This window comes from Schistocerca americana, chromosome 5 (assembly GCF_021461395.2).
Source record: "Schistocerca americana isolate TAMUIC-IGC-003095 chromosome 5, iqSchAmer2.1, whole genome shotgun sequence".
NCBI lineage: Eukaryota > Metazoa > Arthropoda > Insecta > Orthoptera > Acrididae > Schistocerca > Schistocerca americana.
The window spans coordinates 708321503-708347327 of NC_060123.1; the positions used below are offsets into that span (position 1 = coordinate 708321503).

The following is a 25825-nucleotide window of genomic DNA, read 5'->3' on the forward strand; positions in this document are numbered from 1 at the left end:
ATTTGTAGTAAATGCCTGTACCAGTGTTGGATCAGATATAAGAAAACAATCAAATGCCTTCACTGTGAATTGTCCCTCTGCCTTCTGCTCTGTATCGCTCGGGAGTACAGACTGACCAGCAACCCCTTTTCTCCCTCTCCCCCCTATGTCAGGACACGACATAGGCACAATATTGCCGTGTCAGATGGTGGATTGTTTTCGGTGGAACTGATTTTTGAGATAGGTAGACACTTCGTTCCTGCTCAGCCCGAGGTCTTGATTGGACTGACGGCTACGAGACTCTGTTAGACGCAACATTGGCACTCCAGTGAGAGCAGACGGAGCGACAAGAACAGAAGAAATGCCGGACTTCGAAGCCGGACGCCGGAAGACGGGGCCAGGGCAGCCTGTCTTCGCGACTACCGACACCGCGGACGTCGCGGGAGCGGCAGAGCGCCAACGAGACGGGGCCTCGTCGCAGTCCCGGGAGGACCGCCAGGGCAGCACGGAGGCCCGTTCCTCAGGCGTCAGCAGGCGCCTCCAGCAGCGGCAGCGGCAGCGGCTTCGGCGGCTGCGGGCTACGCGACACCACGCCCGGCCCGAGAGAGCGCAGCGCCGTACAGGTGATAGCAACTCGGCTCCAAGGACAGCACGTCGGCACCCATCTGCACGGACCAGAACAGCACAGCACCAGCTCGTCTCTACTAAGCACGTCGCATCACAGACGCATTAAGTCATGACGACCCCTAACTCTACCGTTACTGACAGCAGACTGGCTACGGATAGTATTTAAATAAGCGATGCATTAAAGTTGATGTCTCAGGTATTTGATGGCACTACGTCCACAAAAAATGAATTTATAAATAATGTAGACATAGCCTTTGAACTAGCATGTGAAGCAGATCATCTTAAAATTTGTCAACAGAAGAATCCAGGGTCCTGCACGAAGCAAATTGCTCGTGCGCGAACTATCTTCCACATGGGCGGAAGTAAGAGCCATTTTATTAGAAAATTAGGCATCCAAGCGCACGTTAAATTTATATGCCTGTAACATGTTTTCCAGTAGGCAATCAAAGGGAGAATCAAGTGGGTTCAAATGGCTCTGAGCACTATGGGACTCAACATCTACATTCATCAGTCCCCTAGAACTTAGAACTACTTAAACCTAACTAACCTAAGGACAGCACACAACACCCAGCCATCACGAGGCAGAGAAAATCCCTGACCCCGCCGGGAATCGAACCCGGGAACCCGGGCGTGGGAAGCGAGAACGCTACCGCACGACCACGAGATGCGGGCAATCAAGTGGGGATTGGGCTAGTAAAGTAGATTCGCTTCAACATCAATTCCATGAAGCTGTACACGGTGCCATTCCAGCGTCTGAGCTGGTGGGATCTGTGGCGTTAGTAGGAAAATTAAGCAGAGCAGTATTCATTCAGGGGATCTATGATGAGCGTATACAGACAATTGTGCATGTAAGGGGTGCAAACATTACTCTGTCTGAAGCTGTCAAGGTCGCAATGACGTCCATCAAGGAAAAAGGATTTAATGACAGATGTAAGCAGGGTAAAATGGGGAAAGCTGCTCTCAGTGTTTTGCCTGTGGTCGTGTAGGGCATAGATCAAAGGATTGCAGGAGTATTATCAGGTGCAAGACTTGTGGGAAATTAGGCCATTTAACGCGAGACTGCCGACTTGAGAAACGGATTCGCGAAGTCGAATCGGCGCAAGCGTGTCGAGAATCAGAGAGGGCAAAAACAGGTGTGAAAGTTGCACTTTATTGGGACATCGACGCCACCACGACAGGGACGGCCTCTGCAAGCAGAGAATAAAAGCGACGCGCGCCTAGCCAGGCCGCGCACTGGAAGACGCGCACACTAGTAGACCCGGACTAGAATAGAGCACTACAAGAGGGCAGTGACATTAACGACAGCAGTGACTTACGAACTTGAGTGCTTAGGTTGCATTGACATTGTATATATCAAAGGACATTAGTTATTTGCATGTCGCCAGTTGCTTGCGACCCATCATGTAGAAATGAAAGTTAAGTATTATCAATTCATTTACTGTAATATACTCCATTAACATTATTTGCTTGTATGTTGTCTAGTTATACGAGGAAACATCTTCCTAGGCACCCTGTAAGAGACGAAAGGGCAGAATTCCCCATGAGCTTCAGTCCCAAAGGGAGCAGGGCGAACAAAGGAAGAATGTAGATCCAGGAACCACTGTTAAAACTGTTGTAAATTGTCGTAAGTGTGTTGGGAAAGTAGCAGAGCTCCAAGCGCTAATAGAAAGCACTGATACTCAAATCGTTATAGGCACTGAAAGCTGGCTATTGCCTGAGATAAGTTCTGCCGAAATTTTTCCGAAGGACCTACCGGTGTTCAGAAAGAGTAGACTGATTCCTGTGAGTTAATATGGCAACCGGAATAAAATAATAATTGGATCCTTTTACTGACCCACAGCTCAAATGACACAACTGCTGAAAGGTTCAAAGAAAACTTGAGTTTGATTTCAAACACATACCCGACTGATACAGTTATAGTTGGTGGAGTCTTCAATTTACCCCCGATCTGTTGGCGAAGACACATGTTTAAATGCGGAGGTGTGCGTAAAACATAGTCCGAAATTGTGCTAAATGCATTTTCTGAAAATTATTTCGAGCAGTTAGTTGATGATCACACTCGAATAGTAAACGGTTGCGAAAACACAGTTGACCTCTTACCAGTAAATAATATTGACCTAATAACGAGGATCAAAACGGATACAGGGACTAGTGAACACAAGGTTGTCGTAGCGAGACTAAATACCGTAACTCCCAAATCCTCCAAAAATAAAGGAGAAATATACATATTCCGCTTTTCTGAGAGACAGTCTCCACTCATACCAAACTAACAATTTCAATCCTCTGAATGCGAAAATATTTTGCTGACGCCGATCTACATAGGGAGAAACGATCATCGTAATAAAATAAAGGAAATCAGAGCTCTCACGGAGAGATATACACGTTCGTTTCTTCCGCGCGCTGTTCGAGATTCGAAAAATGGAGAATTGTTGTGAAGGTGGTTCGGTAAAACCCTCTGCCAGGCACTTAAGCGTGATTTGCAAACTATCCATGTAGATATAGATGTAGGGTCCGTGTTGGCTCGCCTGTTTCTACATTTCTCCGGAATCCAAACTGATCTCCCACGACAGTTTTTTCCATTCTTGTGTAAAGAATTCGTGTCAGTATTTTGCAAACATGACTTATTAAACTTATAGTTTGGTAATATTCACAGTCGTCAGTACCTTCTTTATTTGGAATTGGAATAATTACATTCTTCTTGAAGTTTGCAGGTATTTCCCCTGTCTCATACATCTTGCACACCAGATGGTAGAGTTTTTCCATGACTGGCTCACCAAAGACTATCAGCAGCTCTAACGGAATGTCGTCCACTCCCGCAGCCGTGTTTCGCCGTATGTTTCCCAGTGCCCTGTCAAATTATTCTCGCGGTATCACATCCCGCATGTCATCTTCGTCTACGACGTCTTCAATTTCTAGAATATTACCTTCAGATTCATCTCTCTGGTATAGACACTGTACAAGGTATTCAAACACAGTCTGAAAGGCTTGTAAGGCAGGTAGTCCCGAGAAACAACTGTTAAAAAAATGCGATACTTTGCGTCGTTTGCGAGTTATTTACCACTAAAGTTTGCTAATCAGTCGTTGCCCGTGCAAATTCAAGCAACTCGTGAGAGACGGTTGTACTTTTAGTTTCCTACAAGCGAAGAAGAGAGAAGTACACTGGACGGTGATAAGGATCTAATCCGAGCCAAAGACGAAGCAGTCCCGTGCGCCGCTTTGAGAACAATTTACTCTAATTGCAGCTGGCGGGCCGTTTTATTTGCGCGTGCAACGTCCTGATTGGCTCACTTCGATGCTAATTAAATCTGATACGTCGCAATATACCGGATTTTCTTCTCAACCGTTACCTCTCAGAACAACCTACCCTACAACAGCCTTACAAACTTTTCAGACTGTTTCTGACCACTCTGTGTATACTCCTTTCTACCCTACCTGCAAGATTAAGGGACTCATTATTGAACACTCTGGTCTGTGGAATGCCAGTTTTGTTTCTCTAGATTACATCTTCCTGAGTAATCTCCACCCAGAGATCCGAATGTGAGACTATTTTAACTCCCAAATATTTTACACACCATGACGCCATCACCATTGAACAATACAGCAGCTGCATGTCTTCGGGAATAACTGTGGCTGTATTTTGGTCCTGTTTCGGCCATTCGTAGTACCAGCATAGCAAGGATGTTTTACTTGTTGTTACAAGACCAGATCACCCAGTCATGCACACTGAGAAGGCTTCAGGAACTACACAGTTGTCTGGCGTCCCAACTGACACCTTTGTGGGTACACCTACGGTACGGATATCTGTACCACTTAGGTACACAAGCCAACCCACCAACGACAAGGTCCACTAATTCAAATTACTTTTTTTTTCTTATTGTTGACAGCTTGGGACCCTTATCTGTTTGGATTAAATCCATCGAGGAGCGTCTTCTAAAAGAATCTTCTCCGTCACATCCGTATACTTTGTAACCTTGGCCAGCACAACAATTTCAGAGTGTTGTTGAAAGAATCAGCTGGAATCGTCAGATACAATTTACAAATCCTGTGAAAGCGTGCGATGTGTATACCTGACAACCAACTCACGGCGCATCTTCTGCAGCACTTCTGAAGAGATGCAGTGCACTACCTCTTATCGTTGATCGGAAATGAGCGACATTTATCAGCAAAGTTTGATCTCAGAAAGATTGAGTGAGCGCATCTCCATCTCAGTGCTTCCACCGTCTTAAGCAAGACAGTATCACAGATCTAATCTCGCGAAATCTATCCGTAAAGTACCTATATTCACCTTCCTAACAATGACACTGAGCCCAATGACTCACACGTCCACGTGCTGAGCCCCAGTAGTCAGCGCTATAAGAAATCCGCTGCAGATGGTATATGTCCTATGTACAACGTAAAACACTCAAGATTTATGTGAAGATTTGCTTAAAATGGCCTGAATACTAGATCGCTTTCTGTTTATAGGAGGGATGATTTGAGTTGAACATACCACGAAACAAGTGAAATTATCGTATTATTTCAAGGTGAAGACTTTCATGCTGCTCCTGATAAGCTACAACCTTTACAAAAGCATTTATGCCTACTCTGCAAGCCTTCATACAACACACTTTGGATCAAATTTTATCACTACCAGTCGTTACCTGTGCTACTCCCCTTGAAAATAGAGAAGTGGAAGAAGCATTACGTGCCTTTGTGTATGAGGTGTTCTCTGCCTAGTAACTTTAAAGTTTCCAGGTGGCGTGAATCGCTGTCGCTTATACGCTGCACTATGGATCGCTATGGAGAGATTCAGTCAAAGGCAGCAATGTGTTAAACCACTGTACGATGATGTTGTCTAGTACGTGTTGGAACACACAGTTCGTGTTCCCGGTTTAGGGTCGATATTCGTTACGCTCCCGAGATGATAAAGTTTACTCGGATTATCAGCCAAGTCAAGGCTTCATTCTGCGGCGACGTTTCGACAAGTTTCCTACTCGTCATCTTCAGGCGAAGTGTCTGTTTCAGTTCCATTCTGTGCCTTTATAGTCGCTGGACCAAAGCCCTCACCGAGCGAGGTGGCGCAGTGGTTAGCACACTTGACTCGCATTCGGGAGGACGACGGTTCAATCCCGTCTCCGGCCATCCTGATTTAGGTTTTCCGTGATTTCCCTAAATCGTTTCAGGCAAATGCCGGGATGGTTCCTTTGAAAGGGCACGGCCGATTTCCTTCCCAATCCTTCCCTAACCCGAGCTTGCGCTCCGTCTCTAATGACCTCGTTGTCGACGGGACGTTAAACACTAACCACCACCACCACCAAAGCCCTCGACTGCAACTGCTGTGTCGGAAAGCGTGTCGCCGGTCACGGACGGTGGTGCCGAGAGCTGGGGACGGTACATGGGGTGGGGAGGGGGTGACGAGAGGGGGGGGGGGGGAGGGACTTGCGGCTCGCTGGAGGGTTCGAGCGTTGGCTCCTGGCGCTGCCTGACTATTCCATCCGCTGCCTTCCGATCAGAGCGCTCTTGCCGTATTCCCAAGCGGAGCTTAGATATAAAACGCTTTCCCGTTTGACAAGACCCATATCTACACTGCCTCTTTGATGACAGAGTCCCAGAAGCCGTTCGCCCAGCACAGCACCTTGGTCTGTTCAAAGTTAAACTTCGCTGTGGCTGTGCTTTGTGACTGCAAAGATGCACTGTTTGCGACGTTCACAAATAATGCTGTAGACTATAGGTGTCCGTAGTCCTAATTTGTCTTTCATTGAGCCAAGCATATTTTTCATTTTAGCCGATGAACGGAAAATGGTTGTGATGCTATTTTTCTCCAAAACATTGGCGTTCTTTATTATGGGGGTCTCTCATGTGAAAGGAACGCCAGACGCTTTGTGTATTCTTCTGAGTCGTCTTGTTTCATATTCTTGTTCGGCGGCGAAGGGCATCTTATCTGTGTCTCCGAGTAGCCGTTCTTCTGGATGGTCTCCCGAATATGCTGTAACTCGGTGTATAGACTCTCCTTGTCGCAAATGTTTGGTGCTCTATGCAACAAGGTGTTGAGCACGGGTGTCCGCTGTGCTGGATGGTGTCAGCAGTTACAGGACCGTGCGCGACCTTTTTCTGTAGACAGTATGTCCCAGCGTGCCATCAGTTTTCTGCTTTTTTTTCTAACTTTATATCGAACTTCATAATCTCACGTATGCTGTTAAGTTGATCAAAAAATTCTTACAGGTTTTCTTCGCCATGCGGCCACGAATATGGTTTGTCCACACATGACGCACGTCCTCCTTCGGCATGACAATACGAAGCGACGTGCGATTGCCGCGACATCTGTGAGAGTCTGAAGCCCGTGCATCACCGTCACTGATCGTCCTCCTTACAGTCCCGACTTGGCCCCAATCCGATTTTCATCTACTCGACACTAAAAGAATGCCTTCGAGGACTTCACTTTGGTAGCGATGAAGCGGTGCGAGCAAACGTGAGGTATCTCGTTGGGAGAAAAGTGTTCCCCTCCGGGGTTAGTTTGTTGAGAAATAAATATGTAGAAATGGCTCTGAGCACTATGCGACTTAACTTCTGAGGTCATCAGTCGCCTAGAACTTAGAACTAATTAAACCTAACTAACCTCAGGACATCACACACATCCATGCCCGAGGCAGGGTTCGAACCTGCGACGCTAGGGTCGCTCGGTTTCAGACTGTAGCGCCTATAACCGCACGGCCACTCCGGCAATAAGTACACGTACCAAACATTTCACTTCAGTCACGTCGATCGTGCGGAAAGTAATAAATTTTCTTTCACATAGACGCCCTCACCTACATCAAAACGAGTTGATCGAACTATATTTTAAAAGTAGAATTGACCATGTATGTTGGTGTCTACCTAATCTCTTCTTGTATGTAATGATGTTTTTTTTAATGTGTTCATTAATAATAGATTTAAATTTACAATGTAAGATAACCAATCAAGTGCATTTCATTCACTATTCGAATCTTATAGTCACCATTTATTCTTTACCAAAGTCCAAAACACTTCTCTAATTATAAAAGTAGATAATCGGAAATTCTAAAAATCTACACTTTAGGAACATTAATTTTGGTTACTTATGGGTCTTTAGCAAGTTTGCTGAAGAGATAAAATAATTTCAAACGCCGAAAAGGTTTAGTAGCATTTCAACCCACTTTTCTAAATTAAACGTAAGCAAGTGGATAAACATAAACGTAAACAACAACATACGTGTTCATCACCCGTCAAGTTTGGTAACTACGCTAACGGAAACCCTTGGCCAATCACAACTAAGATAACATCTGCGGTTGATCTATGCAGAATAACTAATGGCGGACATCACTTCAAATGTGAAGTCTATTCAGAAAACTTTAGACTTGTCATTTCCGAAACAATTCAAAATAATTTCCAATCCTTGTAGATCAAACTACATAAATTGTCAGCAAGGATGAAATGGCTCCTAGAGAAAAATATTAGAGAAATGTTTGGCTCTGTTTGTTACTGAAATAGCAATGGGAATACAAAATTAATCGATCTAGATTTATTACAACACAAAATTAAATTACCAATGACTGGTACATATTAGTATACAATTTCATGTCTGTGAGAGGTTGCTGTTCGTATACGTTTTGACGGCGTTTTACCTCGCGGCTGAATTACAAAGTGTCGCATCGACAATGACTGAAAAGAGCTGGTATTCATCAGTCCTGAATTCTTAATTCCAAGGTCCATTTTATACGGTGTTTCGAGTAATGTCCGGTTGCAGTAATTATTGTGGAAACTCTAATGTCATAGCATTCCAGCATCCTGTTTTAAACGGTGTGAATTAATGTGATGTAACAGATATCTCAGGATAAGTTGGTGTCCTCTGTTACAGTCCATGCTGACTACGATACCGTGACTGTTTGTGCCGTCTATATGAGGATAGTTGTGAATTTCATTGCTCATCTAGTGGAACAATTCGTTACAAATCTGTCACTTTAAAATAAACGATGAGGATGTGATTGTCTGTGTTAGCTGAATTTTTTACCCTCGGTTCTTGGCAGATCCTACCAATAATATTAAGTAGCAAAACATCTCCTAATGTTCTGCAAAATTATATTTGTGACTCTTCAAGCTTCCCCGGCGGATGTGTTGTAAACTGTCCTCACGGGTGTGCCGCCGGATGACGACGAAACGGGGCGTCGACGTGCGGATACCGTCAGTCGTGCCTACCCACCAGCAAGGTTTGAACCACCTGAAGAAGTCGGACAACTGCTCCGAGGAAATATTGTGGAATTTGCAAAACGTGATTCGGCGGCAAACCCGTGAAGACTATTTACAAAATTATATTTATTTTCTCACGTACAGGTTTTCAGTTCCTCAGGCAATATTCACGTGATAAGTGAATATCGCAAACACAAACATAATGTGCTACTTACACAAATATTATTCGTACAGTAGATACAAATATGACAGTGTGTTTACACACAAAAAATGGTTCAAATGGCTCTGAGCACTATGGGACTTAACTGCTGTGGTCATCAGTCCCCTAGAACTTAGAACTACTTAAACCTAACTAACCTAAGGACATCACACACATCCATGCCCGAGGCAGGATTCGAACCTACGACCGTAGCGGTCGGGCGGTTCCAGACTGAAGCACCCAGAGCCGCTCGGCCACTCCAGCCGACGTTTTCACACAAAAACATCACATTTTTGTCGCATAGAAATAGTTACGCTAACTAAACAGAAGGTAAAAATAGTTTTCGTGTGGAGATACACTAAACAACTAATGAGAAATAAGATGAATTTACGGTTTTAAACTATACTTATTAGCCAGAACATTATGACTAGCGACCTACTATCGATATAAATCTGTCCAGCGATCGCAGTGTCACCTGGCGAGGAATGACCGCTAGCCAGACACACGCACGGTACGTGTTGTATCAGCGAGCGTGCTGTCCGTGTGTAGAACGAGGAAGGCGCGTGATTTGTCTGGATTTGACCGAGGACAGGTTGTCACAATTGGCCCGGAGGCTAGGCACGAGAGTTTTGGAAACTGCACGACTTTTCGGTTGTTCGATAAGTTCTGTGGTGAGTGTCATCAATACGTGGTGAAACCAGGGTGAAACCATGTTCAGACGTCGCGGGGTTCCGTGGCCACACCTCATTACAGATGTCGGACGCCGTAGGCTGGGCAGACTGGTAAAACAGGACAGATGGCGAACTGTAGCAGACTTTAATGCTGGGCAGAGTACAGATATGTCTGCACACACAGTGCACCAAACTCTCCTAACGATGGGCTTCCGCAGCGGACGACACCTTGCATGTGCCAATGTTAACACCACGGCATAGGCAACTGTGACTGAGATGGGCACATGACCACCGCTGGCGTACTGACAGGGCGTTGCATTGTCTGACGAATCCCGACACCATCTTCATCATTCCGAAGGGAGAGCGCAAATCCGTTGACTGCCAGTGCAACAGCGCCTGACACCTCTACTGCGGAGATGAATACAAGTTGGCGGCGGCTCCATTGTGATACGGGGAACATTCACGTGGGCATCCACGGGTCCAGTGCAGTTCGTGTAAGGCACCATGATGGCCAAGAAGAATCGTCCACTGGTTGCAGACCACAAACACCCCTTCATGACGGCCGGCCAGAGTGGCCGTGCGGTTCTGGGCGCTACAGTCTGGAACCGAGCGTCCGCGACGGTCGCAGGTTCGAATCCTGCCTCGGGCATGGATGTGTGTGATGTCCTTAGGTTAGTTAGGTTTAATTAGTTCTAAGTTCTAGGCGACTGATGACCTCAGAAGTTAAGTCGCATAGTGCTCAGAGCCAGCCTTCATGACGATCATGTTTCCCGATGGCAAGTGGTCTTTTTTGAACAAGGTATTGCGCCATGTCACAAAACCAGGAGTGTGATGGAGTGGTTCGAAGAACAATGTGGTGAGTTACCGTCGATGTCTTGGTCTGAATCTGACCGAACGCATCTGGGATATGATTGAATGTTACGCCACAGCTCATCGCCCTCCCCTCCAGAATTTACGGGAATTAGGTGACTCGTGTATGCATATGTGGTCCCAGCTCCCTCCGATGACCTACCAAGACTTCACTGCTTCCGTAGCAGGACCTGTCGCCGTTGTTATCAGTGCCAAAGGTGGACATACGGGCTGTTAGGTAAGCGGTCACAATGTTGTCGCTGATGAGTGTAGTATCTGTAACGAAAACTTAATTTAACAAAGGAGAAATTGAGTCTGCTCAATTAATACTCGGGTGGCATTCCATGCCATGTGTCTACTGATTTTCCAGTATTTCCAGTAGGGTCATCTTTCTGCTTTTTTTAACAGGATGTAAAACTTCACGTGCTACATAGTCTGAAAGTTTTTCTCCTAAAAGAGCATCGGCAGAGATTGAATATTTCTTTCTTTCTCTCCGCATCCTCTCATATTCACGTAGCCGAATTGCAACATCTCTATCTGGCCGACCAGTATACATTTTTCCACACTGCCTGCAAGTGAGTTTATATACATCATCCTGTCCCGAGGGTTGCAGTTTGTCTTTACTGCGCTGGCGTGCCCCTTCGCCAGCACCCTGGTCGGCACTAAGAAACATTATATAGCAGGCTGTGAACTAGGCACGCCTACGACAAGAGAAGACCGAGACACGCCCCCCTGCGCGCCGATAACGCCCCCTGGAAAGCGTGCATATAGGCCGCCTCCGCCGACACAACTCTTATCAATCTCTCAACCTCAGTACGCCGCATCGGGACTCCGTTCGCATTGCATCTCAATTGGTCGCACTGTGCTCTAGTCTTCCGCAGTGATAGCCATCGCCTCGCAACTTAGCTAGCTCTGAGGGAACGTTAGTGATTGTGTAGAGTTGTGATATGGACAAGATTCACGAATTAGTACATGTAATTTGATTGCTGTTAACCACTGACCTTCAGGTAGAACATCACTGAAGTTGAGTACTCAACTGGTTCCTGTAATAAAGTGTGTTTTAACCACGTCTGCATTTTGCGTTATAGTGAGAGGAAACCGACCACGCGCCTGTCATGTCACCCTCTCCTCGCATTCAGCCAGTAACCACAAAACATCACAAGAGGGCACAGTCACAACATTTTCTATTGAATAAAAATTTTGATATGTTGTGATTAAATGCCGAGATGTTGCTGATATACGCAACTTTACACCATGTTTGTAACTGTTGAGTCAGTACTGTTAACAGTGTACAGTAGTGGTGTAACTACGCTTTTCCTTTTTTTCGTAGTACATCATCAATTAGGGCACAGGCATAGCCATTGGTGAGAGCGGTATGCCTGATGGTCTGTAGCTCTGTTTGAAAGGCTGATTCAAATAATGGAACAGATAAGAGGCGAAGCACCATCGAATGAGAAGGTACATATTTGTGGCTGTGTGGGTGCTGGGATCTTTCCGGTGTTATCGCATCAGTAGCTAAGTTTAGATCTGTAAACGCTAAATAAGTGTCGTCTCGTATTGATATCTACATTAAGGTCCAATAAATTTATAGAAGAGTTGTAAATTGAATTTTCTTGTGTTGTGAGTTTAAATGTTGTAGTAACGTATCTAACTATCAACTATTACCGGTCCACAAACACATCATAGACATATCTGAGACAGTAGTTAATTTTGCTATTCAGTGGCTCTTGCTGTAAGAAATTTTTCGAGACAGCCTATGAAAATTTCAAATAGTATAGGACTAAGAGGTGAACCCATAGCTGGGTCATCAGTCTGACTACAATAAGTGTGTTGAAACTGGAAGTAGTCCTGTTATACTCACATTTGAGTAGCATCGATTAAGTCATGTAAATCTCAACGATTTACTTCGGATTCCTGCAGAAGATCTGTTAATATTTTTATACGTTTGTCAGTAGGAGCATTTGCAAATCAGTTAGCGAAATCGAATGGCACTACTTTAGAACTGGGTGAGATATATCTTTAATTTTTTCAACTAAAGTCACGGAATTCCTGATACCAAACTTAGGTCTAGAACAGGTTATCTTTTTAATGATATAGTCTACCTCTTTTTCTAGCAGGTAACTTAGAGCAGAAAAGGATGACGTTACTGGGCATAGTGGAACATCTTTATGTAATTTTAGCAAGCTATATAGTCTAGGAGCCATGGGATTCATCTATTTCTCATCAGTTGTTAAGTGTATCTATATATAGAAACTTCTTTTATCCTCCCCCTTTTTGAGTTAATGTAATTATTTCTATGTGACAAAAAATGTGATTTTCCCCATGTAAACACTCTGCCATTTTCGTGTCTTCTGTACAAACAGCTTCTGTGTAAGCCGCAAATGATGTTTATCTGTCCTCGCGTCATTCAACTGTCGCCTAAAAATGGCCTGAAAAGCCGAAAGTGTTTTCCCTTTCAATATTAACTGCCACGGACAGATATTCACCTGGGCTCGCACGATATCTGCGGCAGTAATGAAAGGCACTGTGACAGTTATGTACTGCGAAAACGTTACAACAGGCCACTCGCATCCTTCCGTATCTTGCCTGATGGACATGGCATAGCGTGTCATCAGGACAGGATCGTGATTTGAGGATCATGATAGTGAATTGATTCTGACGTGTTGACCAACTGATGTAAACGTAATGGGACACAGCAGGGTCGGTATCAGGCGCGAGCACGGTGCCCACAACCACCAGCCCACAGTTTATGGGAATTACACGAGCTGTGGAGAGACATCTGTTGTCCAGAAATCGGAGCAGTATTTTCAATTATAATGTGAATTAATAGGCTGTTAAAGAGGCGGTCAGAATGTGTCGGCTCGTCAGTCCGTGTGTGTGTGTGTGTGTGTCAGCGAGTTTAATTCAGTTCGACGTCCTCTGCTACGGCAGCGCGCGGCGCGGGCAGCGAGCGGCGAGGCGTCACCTGGCAGCGGGCGGCGACGCCGGCGGTGTCCACGTCCGGGGGCGGCGCGCCGGCGCCCCGGGAGGCGGCGGCGGCGGCGGCGCCGCGGCGGAAGAGGGCGCGCGCGATGAGCGCGTACAGCACGCAGGACAGCAGCAGCGGCGCCACGTAGAAGGCGAGCAGGTCGCAGAAGAAGTAGAGCAGGTAGTGGGCGCGCGGCAGCCGGAAGTCGCAGGCGCGCAGCTCGGGCAGGCCGCGGTAGCGCAGCGGCCGCGTCGACGTCAGCGCCAGCCAGGGCGCGCTGTAGGCGGCCGCCAGGGCCCACGCCAGCAGCGAGATGCGCTGCGCCCGGGACACCGAGCACAGCGCGTGCGCCCGTAGGGGCCTGCGGGCGGCCGCAGTCAGTCGCGAGACACAACATCCTGATACGTGTTACACACCGGACACAATAGCAAGCACCAGGCCCCATTGCTTTCTCCTTTCGTCACTCGTTTATTACACCAGACAAATACACATTTTAAGACAAAGTTTAACTACAAGAAATATTGCTCCCAGTAAAGGTTAACGTAAGCAGAGACAGAACTTAGTTCCCTTAAGGGTTTCTGCTCGCAACAAATTTTAAGGAGGCAATGTAAGGTCTATGTCAATTCAGCTCAAACACGTAGCTAGTGATCGAATCACGACACAGACCCCTTAACAATTTCGGCAACAAATAAATAGCGTGAATTTGTACTCACAGTAACCAACTAATTAGCAGCCTTGCCACTGAATAAGTATTAGGCCATTTGGAACGAATTAGCAACACCCAGCAACTAGGGGAGTTAATACCGACAGTCTTTAAATGTCCTGCTCCCCATTAAATAAACAAACTTATAGTAATTAAATGAATAACAAATCAAACACACTACGCTCCACTAAAACTCTTCAGTGGAAGCCGAGCCAAAATGAAGATTCCATTAACTGACTAGCACTGAACTCACACTAAAGCTCATCTCTGTGTTCCCAGACACACGTGGGGCAAACTTGTACAAGACAAGATTTTGAAGGGAGCACATCAGTAAAACCGGTAGTGGAGCTAACTCGTGCCACTGAGAATTAAGGTACTAGACCGGGGCACAAGGTGGTATACAATGAAGTTGCCTTAGTGCTATACTGCGTTCCAAAATACTAATTCAAATGGACAATTCAAAATTAAGTACACATAAACGAGCATTAATTAACGAGGAGTGACACCAGGTCGCTCGAAGGGATGACAACACTTAATTGAAAACACGAATGCCGGAGGCGGCAGTAACATCAGACACCCGGTGTCACCTCCCGCTATACAAGTAAACATTTAACCAAGCGCATGGAAGGAACCCCAAAGAAAACATTCAAATAAAACCCACAAAAGATTATGAAGGACGGGAAACCCCAACTACTTAAATTTAAAAGAATTAGCTCTCCCCAAAGGCAGTGTAAACGCTAAGGTCACACTTAAGAGGCCACCAAAATTGGTTACAAAAGGTCTTATACATTTGCTCCTTTTCTTTAAAAGAAACACAAGGCAGCTTAACTTCTGCTGGACGTCCGGTATGGCTCGTGTAGGATACACCAGGTAGCAACTCAAGCTAGACGGTCGCAAGGCACGACGAGCAAAATCAGGAGAGCAGACAGTCAGGCAGCCAACACACATCCTCCATACTCAACCGGCAGCCCGCGTACAACCAACTCCACATACACGTGGTTGCTTCACACCTCGAACCTCGCGGCGTCTCAGCAGGTCGCCCGAGCAAACGTCAACTGCCACCCGCCCCGCGAATGCCGAAAACAACAAGACAAGCAAAGATAAGAAGCATCGAAGGATCGATAATGGACATCCAAGAGAGTGGCGCGCCAGTAACGAGCGCCACGGCTCACATCCCAAACGAGAGGGCACCACGAAACCTCAGTGAGTGCGGCAGCCCAGGCAACGGCAAAGGGCTGCCTTCCGGGGACTGCGGTCACAGTTTGTTACATTCTGCTTGCTCCCTCCCCGACACGTATTAGGTTGGTGCATACGTTGGTAGCATTTTTGTGTTGCGTGTTAGAATTTCGGTTGCTACGCCTTCATTTATCGATCGCCATTTGTTTGTAGTTCACTGTTGCTATTTGAGTTTGCGTATTGTCATTTTGTCTTGGGGTTTACGAGTGGAGCTGTGTGCGCTAAAAAACGGAGTTGCAAGTGGAGAAATCGGAACATTTCCGACGAATTCTTCTGTTCGATTTCTAGCAGGGGAGGCAGCCAGAAACATTTGCGCCATGTACGGGAATAATGTTACTCGACAGAAACAGAAAGAAAATGGTTTTCTCGTTTAAACGAGGATCGTTTTGTTATTAGTGACTCTCCGTGTTCACGAATATCTTCCGTGTTTGACGAAGATCGTTTACAAGCATTAATTACAACGTTCCATGTCGGTCTACTGAATAACTGACAAATGTGATGAACTGCGATAATTCCACCACCGTGCGACATTTGCATGCAATGGGGAGGGTCGTTGGCAAGTCTGCCTGCTCGTCACAAACTGGCTTGTGAACGACACTGACTATTCCTGTATAGTACCATTTCTGCTGGTGAGAAATGGTGCCTTTATGCTAACGCAAGGAAAAGAAAAGAATGGTTGAGCTCAAACAAGGCAGCAGCCCCCTGCACAAAGACCTGTACGCAACTACAAGACATGATGTTATGAAACTTTTCCGAGATGTTACCATCACTGCCGACATTTATTGTTAACAGCAGAGACACGTTGCAGATGCAGCCGAAGAACAACGACCAGGACGACTGAGAGAAGCAACGCTACTCCACAATAACGACGCCCCCTTTCTCCTACACCTGCAAAAGCCACTGTGTTGGAGTTGGGTAGGAAAGGCATTCCCCACCCACGTTGTTCACCTGACATTTCGCCCTCAGATTTTCGCCTTTTCCGAACTCTATCGAACAACTAACTTTCAAGGCAGGGTTTACCGAAGATAACTGGCGCCCGGGTCTCGACATTTTACTCTCCCTTTCCCTCCCCATCGCCGTCCGGGCCACAGCACTTATTGGCACCCCCCTCCTCGGTGCCCGGGGTACGACTCTACACTTCAATGCCCCGTCACCCCTTCCAGAAACACATCTACAATAGAAATATAACATACAAAATTTACTCTAACAATAATATTTTTCCGAAAAATCTTGTTTGTGCTCCAGACCATTTGGCGTCTCTCTGCAAGTGGCACCTGGTACCTGACATCCCTTTGCCCCCCTCGCTGCTTCAAGAAACTTCCAGTCCGGATGAAAATACGCTCCGAACGTGGCTCGAGGAGTTGTACGCCTCAAAACTGGTTGATTGCTACAGCTACGGAATCGAAAAGCTACCCCAGCTGTGCAGAGTGTTGTAAATAGCTGAAGAGAGTATATTACTGATGGCTAAAGTCTCTGTCATGTGTATGTGTTGTGTTCGTTAAAATTATGGGAAAATACTCCGATCTTATGCTCCTACCCAACAATTTGGCCTCACTTTTGATGTGCAATGGTTGTCAAGGATTAAATAAAAACAATAACAAAAAACAAAAATAGTCCGGCAGTGATATGGACACTTGTTGGAACTTCCACTAGAGATGCAAATTTATCCACACTCATAGAAAAGAAATACGACACTCATTTACAATCTTTTGCTATTTAAAATGGCCGTCAATTGAACATGACATCATGTAGATGGCCGCTATTGTGTTGGCAGAAGATCCAACACCGTGTTACGAGAGGAGGCCGGAATGATCGCGTTTTAGCTCACGCAGGCTGGCGTGAGGAGGGAAGGACTATACTGACGTGAGGTCTGGAACATCACAAGAAATTATAATTCAGAAAGCGGACGTAATTAGTTTGATACTTAACTTTAATCCATTAATGATGAACGTCGCTGTTGACGGTACATGATTCACAATCTTATCTGTTCAGAAGACATATAGTAACTGAATATGGCGCCTTGCTAGGTCGTAGCAAATGACGTAGCTGAAGGCTATGCTAAACTGTCGTCTCTGCAAATGAGAGCGTATGTAGGCAGTGAACCATCGCTAGCAAAGTCGGCTGTACAACTGGGGCGAGTGCTAGGGAGTCTCTCTAGACTAGACCTGCCGTGTGGCGGCGCTCGGTCTGCAATCACTGATAGTGGCGACACGCGGGTCCGACGTATACTAACGGACCGCGGCCGATTTAAAGGCTACCACCTAGCAAGTGTGGTGTCTGGCGGTGACACCACAGCTGCTATTTTCCTTCCCACACTTTTACGTAAATTAGACGTCAAATATGCTGGGCTGACATTGGAATTCGATTCATTTCGTCCGAAATTTCATCCTTCGGTTCCTGGATGGTGTGTAGTGGGTCTCACCAAGAGATTCAGTTTTTGAAATGATCCCAAAGGACGAGATCACACCTGAAGAGTCAAGGGATGTTGGAGGACAGGAAACGTCTCCGTTCTTGCAGATGAGATGGCCAGAATAGATTTTCTGTGTAGTGTTAACGGAATACTACGACATATGGCAAGTGGTTCCGTGTTATCGGGAGAATGTGTTTGTATTTGCGGAACATCAGTAAGCTGTCGCACTAAAAAATGGTTCAACATGTGAACACAGCTTTGCGAATTCACAGTAACATCAATGCAGCGATCGTCTTAAAAAAAATATGGCCAGATGATTCCAGACAATGATACACCACACCACGTTAAGACTTTCTGACAGTGAAATGGCGTTTCATGAAGCTTTTCAGGATCTCCACTTAACCAGTATCTATAGTTTTATTGTTAACTAAGTGTGACACATAAAAATTGTACTCATCGCTCATGATCAGGTTGTCGCACACATCTGGGTTGAGTTCCCAACAGTTCCTGGCAAAAGCGCTGTGTGTTTGGGAGGCTCTACACATTCAGTCTTTTGCACTATCTGAATTTTGCGTGGGGCGTACTGCTGTTCTATGTAATGTACGCTCTGATCTGTTATGTCAAGTTATAGCGCACGGTTGCATGCAGAACGCCTGGGCCCTTGGCTGTCGGCTTCTTCCACTCTTGCAACAGTCTGTCGTGTGCCCTCACGTTTTCCACTTCCACCCTTCCTTCGCACCGTATCACGTTTCCACAAACACCTCTCATCTCTACCCATTCCTTCATAGCATGTGGCGACGGGATTGAAGGATAACGTGTGAGATTGTAACGAGCGCGAAACACACACTGGTGGGCCATGTACACGGTCCAGTCACGTTAACCTGACCAGCGACCGCGTCCGACGTCAACGTGCAGCAGCCCACCTCAGGCGACAGGTGGCAGCACGAGCAGTGCAGGGCGCACAAGGCGTGCGGTGCGCACAACAGTGCAGTCGTCCTCGTAATGCAGAAAAAGTGGTTAAAGCGTGCCGTGGGTGGAAAAATGACGCTATCCAAAACAGACGCCGAGGCTGCCGTGAAACACCACGGGCCGTTGGTGGGAGGGGTGAATAATGGCTGGTGAGACGAGTACAGGCGAACAGATTTGCAGCTGTTGACAAACTGACCGCCCAGATGAACCGAGGGGCTGTCGACACAGTCTCCTAGACCACTGTTCAGCGAACGTTGCTTCGTGACAGCCACCACAGCAGGCTCCTGGTTCGTTCACCCAAGCTGACTTCTGTTCTTGCTGATGATGCTATCCTGAGTAGTCCCTGCACGCAGATCCGAATGAGGGACTATTTCACGTCCGAATGTTTTATGCAAGAGTATTCCATCTAGCCGTACAGCAGAGCTGCAAGCCGTTGGGGAAAGTAGTAGCTGTAATTTCCCATTGTTGTGACCCGTTCGCAGTAGCAGCACAGCGTGGCCAAATCAGTCATCGACAGACTGCTGACCCTGCAGCCACTGAAACGGCTGTTTCCCCTCGTCAGGAGCCACAAGCTTGTCTTACATGATGCACTCCGCATAGTGTTCAATTGAATAGTTTGCCTCGCTCATTGTAGAAGTAGAACCAAACGAAATACTCAATAAAATGGGTATAAAATTATAACTGGAGCCCCATATGGACTACCAGACTCACTTCCTGATGAAACCGAAAACTTAAGAGAAAACTTCAGTTCATTTCTAGGTAAGTTCCCCAATCATGCTTCAATCTCCAGTTATGATGAGCACAGTTTTCTTAGTGATGGGAATGACAAAACATCCTATCAAACATTAGAAATTGCTTCTCTAACTACAATAGATTGTTTGGAAGCTCACGCATGATCGTTACATTTTAGATCTAATGGCAACAAGTAGACATGACCTCTTTGATTATGTCCACATGAGAGCTGGTATCAGTCACCTTGAAGCAGTTGTACCACGAGTGATTACCAAACTACAAAGGGAAATTTAAATAAGTAAAAAGATTTGTATGTTCAGTAAATTATATGAAGAAGAGGCAGTGTCGTTTCTCCACCAGGAACTTGAAATTTTTACCTCGAGTCGGGAACATGTAGAGGAATTATGACTCAAGATCAAAAGTGTTGTTGATCTGCACTGGACAGATATGTACCCAGTTGAATAGTTTGTGATGGGACGGATCTTCTATGGTATACAGATATTATAAATAAACTTGTAAATAAATATAGGCTGCTGGATATAGATGTAAAAGAAAGCACAGGGCTATAGACAGATAGGTATTGCATTAAAAGCGTTTGGCTGCCAAGAGGGCAAAAACTGAAGGCTTCAATCACTGACCTATCAGATTATCATCGAATGTCCTTTGACAAAAGCCGGGGAAGTTCTGCTCTTATGCAAAGGTTGGCAGCGACACAAAAGTTAGTGTTGAGTCACTCATGGACGAGACAGGACCTGCAACTGAGGCGAGTAAAACAAAACCATAAATACTTAAAAATGGTTCAAATGGCTCTGATCGCTATGGGACTCCTGAGGTCATCAGCCCCCTAGAACTTAGAACTACTTAAACCTAACTAGCCTAAGGGCATCACACACATCCATGCCAGAGGCAGGATTCGAACCTGTGACCGTAGCGGTAGCGCGGTTCGAGACTGAAGCGCCTAGAACCGCTCGTCCATAGATACTTAACTCCGTTTTCAAATGTTTCTTTACAAAACATAAGTGTTGCTCCAGTTTAATTCTCGTAGCACAAAAAGATAAGACAAACAGTAATTTGTTTCACTGGCTCTAATAAACAGATGAAATCATTAGAATTAAATAAAGCTGCAGGACCCGATGCAATCGCTGTGATATTTTTGGTGTCATTGCCAGACACCACACTTGCTAGGTGGTAGCCTTTAAATCGGCCGCGATCCGTTAGTATACGTCGGACCCGCGTGTCGCCACTATCAGTGATTGCAGACCGAGCGCCGCCACACGGCAGGTCTAGTCTAGAGAGACTCCCTAGCACTCGCCCCAGTTGTACAGCCGACTTTGCTAGCGATGGTTCACTGCCTACATACGCTCTCATTTGCAGAGACGACAGTTTAGCATAGCCTTCAGCTACGTCATTTGCTACGACCTAGCAAGGCGCCATATTCAGTTACTATATGTCTTCTGAACAGATAAGATTGTGAATCATGTACCGTCAACAGCGACGTTCATCATTAATGGATTAAAGTTAAGTATCAAACTAATTACGTCCGCTTTCTGAATTATAATTCCTTGTGATGTTCCAGACCTCACGTCAGTATAGTCCTTCCCTCCTCACGCCAGCCTGCGTGAGCTAAAACGCGAGCATTTCGGCCTCCACTAGTAACACGGTGTTGGATCTTCTGCCAACACAACAAATATTCTGTACAGAATTTGTAGGTTAACTTATCCCCTCTTTTTAATTGTAACCTACCATAGATCTGCCGAACGGAAAACCGTGTCCTGTAGTAAGTAGGAAGTACAGGTGACATCCGTGCAAAAGAAAGGTAGCAGAAGTGACACACAAAACTACCGTCCAGTATCCTCGACGTACGTTTCAGGTAGAATCTTAGAACATATTGCGTGTCGAAAGGTAATGAGGTATCTCGAACAGAATGACTTCATCCATGACACCGAGTATGACTTCCGAGAACATCCATCATGTGAATCCCAACTTCCACTTTTCTCACATGACATCCTAAAAAAGCCATGGATAGAAGCAGCCAGATAGACGCAGCAGCCCTCGATTTCCGCAAAGCCTTTGACGCAGTCTCTCACCTAGGCTGTTATCAAAAGCACTGTCGTACGGGGCGTCAAACGACGTTTTTGACTGGACTGAGTGGCCGTGCGGTTCTAGGCGCCACAGTCTGGAGCCGAGCGACCGTTCCGGTCGCAGGTTCAAATCCTGCCTCGGGCATGGATGTGTGTGATGTCCTTAGGTTAGTTAGGTTTAAGTAGTTCTAAGTTCTAGGCGACTGATGACCTCAGAAGTTAAGTCGCATAGTGCTCAGAGCCATTTGAACCTTTTTTTTTGACTGGACTGAGGGTTTATTGGTAGGGATGACGCAGCAGGTTACCTTTGATGCAGAGCCATCTACAGACGTGTAACTTCTGGTGTGCCCTAACGAAATATGTTGGGACTCTTGCTGCACATGTTGTACGTTAATTGCCTTGCGGAGAATAGTAAGAGTAACCTCAGCGTTTTTGTAGACCATATTGTTATCTACAATAAAGTACTGCCTGAAAAAAGGTGCACAAATGATAAATCAGATGTTGATAATATTTTAAAGTGGTGCAACGATTGTAACTTTTCAAATGATCAGAAATATAAAAGATCCTACAACACACAAAATGAAAATGCACACATGAAAAAAAGTTTTGCATCACCTTGGTTCCGAGAGTTCCGGAATCTGTACAGAAAACTTGACAAGAGATCAACATATACATCATTTCCGCCCTTTTTTGCTCATGAAATCCATACATTGCATGTCGTACTACCATAGAGTCAGACCTTTACGTGTAGTGGTCCAGATTGCTGTACACACTTGTACCTCTAATACCTAGTAGCACGTCCTCTAGCATTGATGCATGCCTGCATTCGTCGTGGCATACTACCCACAAGATCATCAAGGCTCTGTTGGTCCAGATTGTCCCATTCCTCAACGGCGATTCGGCGTAGATCCCTCAGAGAGGTTGGTGGGTCACGTCGTCCATAAACAGCCCTTTCCAATCTATCCCAGACATGTGCGATAAGGTTCATGTCTGGAGAACATGCTGGACAGTCTAGTCGAGCAACGTCGTTATCCTCAAGGAAGTCATTCACAATATGTTCACGATGGGGGCTCGAATTGTCGTCCATGAAGACGAATACCTCGCCAATGTGCTGCCGATGTGGTTGCACTATCGGTCGGAGGATGGCATTCACGTATCGTATAGCCGTTACGGCCCCTTCTATGACCACCAGCGGCATACTTCGGCCCAACATAATGCCGCCCCAACACAGCAGGGAACCTCCACCTCGCTACACTGGCTGGACAGCGTGTCTAAGGCGTTCAGCCTGACCAGGTTGCCTCCAGACACGTCTGCGACGATTGTGTGGTTGAAAGCATATGCGACACTCATCGATGAAGAGAACGTGATGCCAATCCTGAGCGGTCCATTCGGCATGTTGTTGGGCCCACCTCTTCCGCACTGCATGGTGTCGTGGTTGAAGAGATGGACCTCGCCATTGACGTCAGAAGTGAAGTTGGGCATCACGCAGCCTATTGCGCACAGTTTGAGTCGTAACACGACGTCCTGTGGTTGCACGAAAAGCATTATTCAACATGGGGGCGTTGCTGTCAGGGTTTCTTCGAACCATAATCCATAGGTAGCGGTCATCCATTGCAGTAGTAGCCCTTGGGCGGCTTAAGCGAGGCATGTTATTGACAGTTCCTGTCTTTCTGTATCTCCTCCATGTCCGAGCAACATCGCTTTGGTTCACTCCGAGACGCCTGGACACTTCTCTTGTTGAGAGCCCTCCCTGGCACAAAGTAACAATACGGACGCGATCTAACCACGGTATTGACGGTCTAGGCATGGTTGAACTGCAGACACCACGAGCCGTTTATCTCCTTCCCGGAATGACTGTAACTGATCGGCTGTCGGACCCCCTCCGTCTAATAGGCGCTACTCATGCATGGTTGTTTACATCTTTGGGCGGGTTTAGTGACATCTCTGAACAGTCAAAGGGGCTGTGTCTGTGATACAATATCCACACTCAACGTATATCTTCAGGAGTTCTCGGAACTGGTGTGATGCAAAGCTTTTTTTGATGTGTTTATGTATTATCCTAGGACTACAGTATCAACGGATCACAGCATGATCGATCTACTCTTACAAATAAGAGGATGCAATAATTTACAGGCAAATGAAGAGGAATATCGCGTAGTGCCAGTTGTGGGTAAAGCAGGTTGCAGACTGCAATTCCTTGGTAAAATACAAGGGAATGGCTGTAGTCTACGAAGGATATTTGTACACAAAACCCTCGAGTGACGCGTTCTTCAACATTGTGCAAGTGTGTGGGACCCTTACCAGACAGGTTGAACGATAGATATTGAATGCGTTCAAAGAAGTGCAGCGCGGATCTCCACAGGGTGAGGGTGTGACGGATGTGAGGAAGGAACTGAACTAGCAGACACCTGTACTCATGCGCAAAGTATCCCATGAAAGCCTACATAGAGACTTTCTAGAATCAAGTTCAAGTTTTGAATCTAGGAATATATTTTCGCTGTAAAAGGGATCTCGAAGACTAGATTAAACCGATGACAGTGACCACAGAAGCGTTTAAACAGTCATTCTTCCTGCACTCGCCCGTGAATGTTTTGGGAAAAAGTCCTGTGGTGTCACCGCCAGACACCACACTTGCTAGGTGGTAGCCTTTAAATCGGCCGCGGTCCGTTAGTATACGTCGGACCTGCGTGTCGCCACTATCAGTGATTGCAGACCGAGCGCCGCCACACGGCAGGTCTAGAGAGACTTCTTAGCGCTCGCCCCAGTTGTACAGCCGACTTTGCTAGCGATGGTTCACTGACAAATTACGCTCTCATTTGCCGAGACGATAGTTAGCATAGCTTTCAGCTACGTCATTTGCTACGACCTAGCAAGGCGCCATTATCAATTGCTATTTATCTTGTGATGCATGTACCGTCAGACCGATGTTCACCAATTATGGATTAAAGTTAAGTATTTCAGAAGCTACGTACTTTTTTTACTAGACTCAACTCCTTTAACTGTTCCAGACCTCACGCCAGCCTGCGTGAGCTTAAACGCGTGCCTTTCGGCTACCTCATAGTGGCTTGGCCGTCTTGCCAAGTCACAACAAGTCCTATGGGGATGTACGCTCTGCCATGCACTTTTTAGTTTTGTTTAGAGAGTGGTTTACTCTTTAACTAATAGCTGGAGATAGAGGGATTTTTTTATCACAGCAGTCTTCAAACTGTGGTGTAAGGTAAGTGTGTAGAATAGTGTACGGCTTTACATACTGTGAGCCAGCTGTTACTGTATGCCTACGGAATTACATAGCTAAATTGTGCTTCGAATAGCTGTTGCCTGAAAGCTGACTGGGACTGAGTGAGGAGGTGGTTACCTGCAGATGGCGATGTAGCGCTCCACGGTGAAGGCGACCAGACTGAGCGCGCTGGCGTTGATGCCGAGGTTCTGGCAGAAGACGAAGGCGGCGCAGCCCACGTCGCCCCACAGCCACTGGTTGCCCACCAGGTAGTAGCTGAGGATCTCGTTGGGCACCGACGCCACCAGCACGAGGCAGTCCGCCACCGCCAGGCTCACCTGCGGACAGCGCGAGGCTCTCCATACTGACCCACTCACTCACCAGTTATCATCTGAGCACAGGCTCGCGACCTTGTCGAGCATCGACGCCACTGGCACTGGGCACTGCTAGGCTAACCAGCAGCCGACGCGAGACTCTTTGTGCTGACACACTCAGCCTCACTTTCCCAACCAGACAGTTGCTCACTATCTCATTTGACACCGATGGCACCAACATTAGTTAAGTCCATTAACATAAGGCTCACTTCCTACCACTACCAGTCTCCCTGTACAAGTCTCCCTGCACTTACTGGCATTCCCACTGGTTGCAAACGAGCTCCGCTTCCACCGTCGCCAGGTAGTCCCCTACCGCCATACCCAACTGCAGCCAGCACAAGTCTGTTTACCTACCGAGCCACTGGTTGCCCATTTGATAATAGCTCGTGACCTTTCTGGACACCAATGTCAGCAGCACAGTGCAGTATCCTAAGTCTTTTTGTACATACCATCAATTTACTCCAAAATAGCAGAACTTTACCTCTAAGGACAGAGACGCCACTAACACCATTTAATGTGCCACAACAAGGCTAACATATGGGCAACACAAATCGCTATGTATCCACAACTGGAAATGTATTCATGTCGGAGTATATTATCCAATACTGATTTTAATTTCGGGCTATTTT

General features: G+C 46.3%; 1 protein-coding gene across 1 annotated transcript; it reads right to left on the bottom strand.

Annotated features, from left to right (window-relative positions):
• Window positions 1-499: 499 nt before the first annotated feature.
• Window positions 500-25456, bottom strand: LOC124616649 (thyrotropin-releasing hormone receptor-like). Its single transcript, XM_047144978.1, has 4 exons — window positions 25451-25456; window positions 24961-25160; window positions 13590-13835; window positions 500-644 (listed from the first exon to the last, which is right to left on the bottom strand). Exons 1-4 carry the CDS (start codon window positions 25454-25456, stop codon window positions 500-502), a joined length of 597 nt encoding a protein of 198 aa, XP_047000934.1.
• Window positions 25457-25825: the final 369 nt, after the last annotated feature.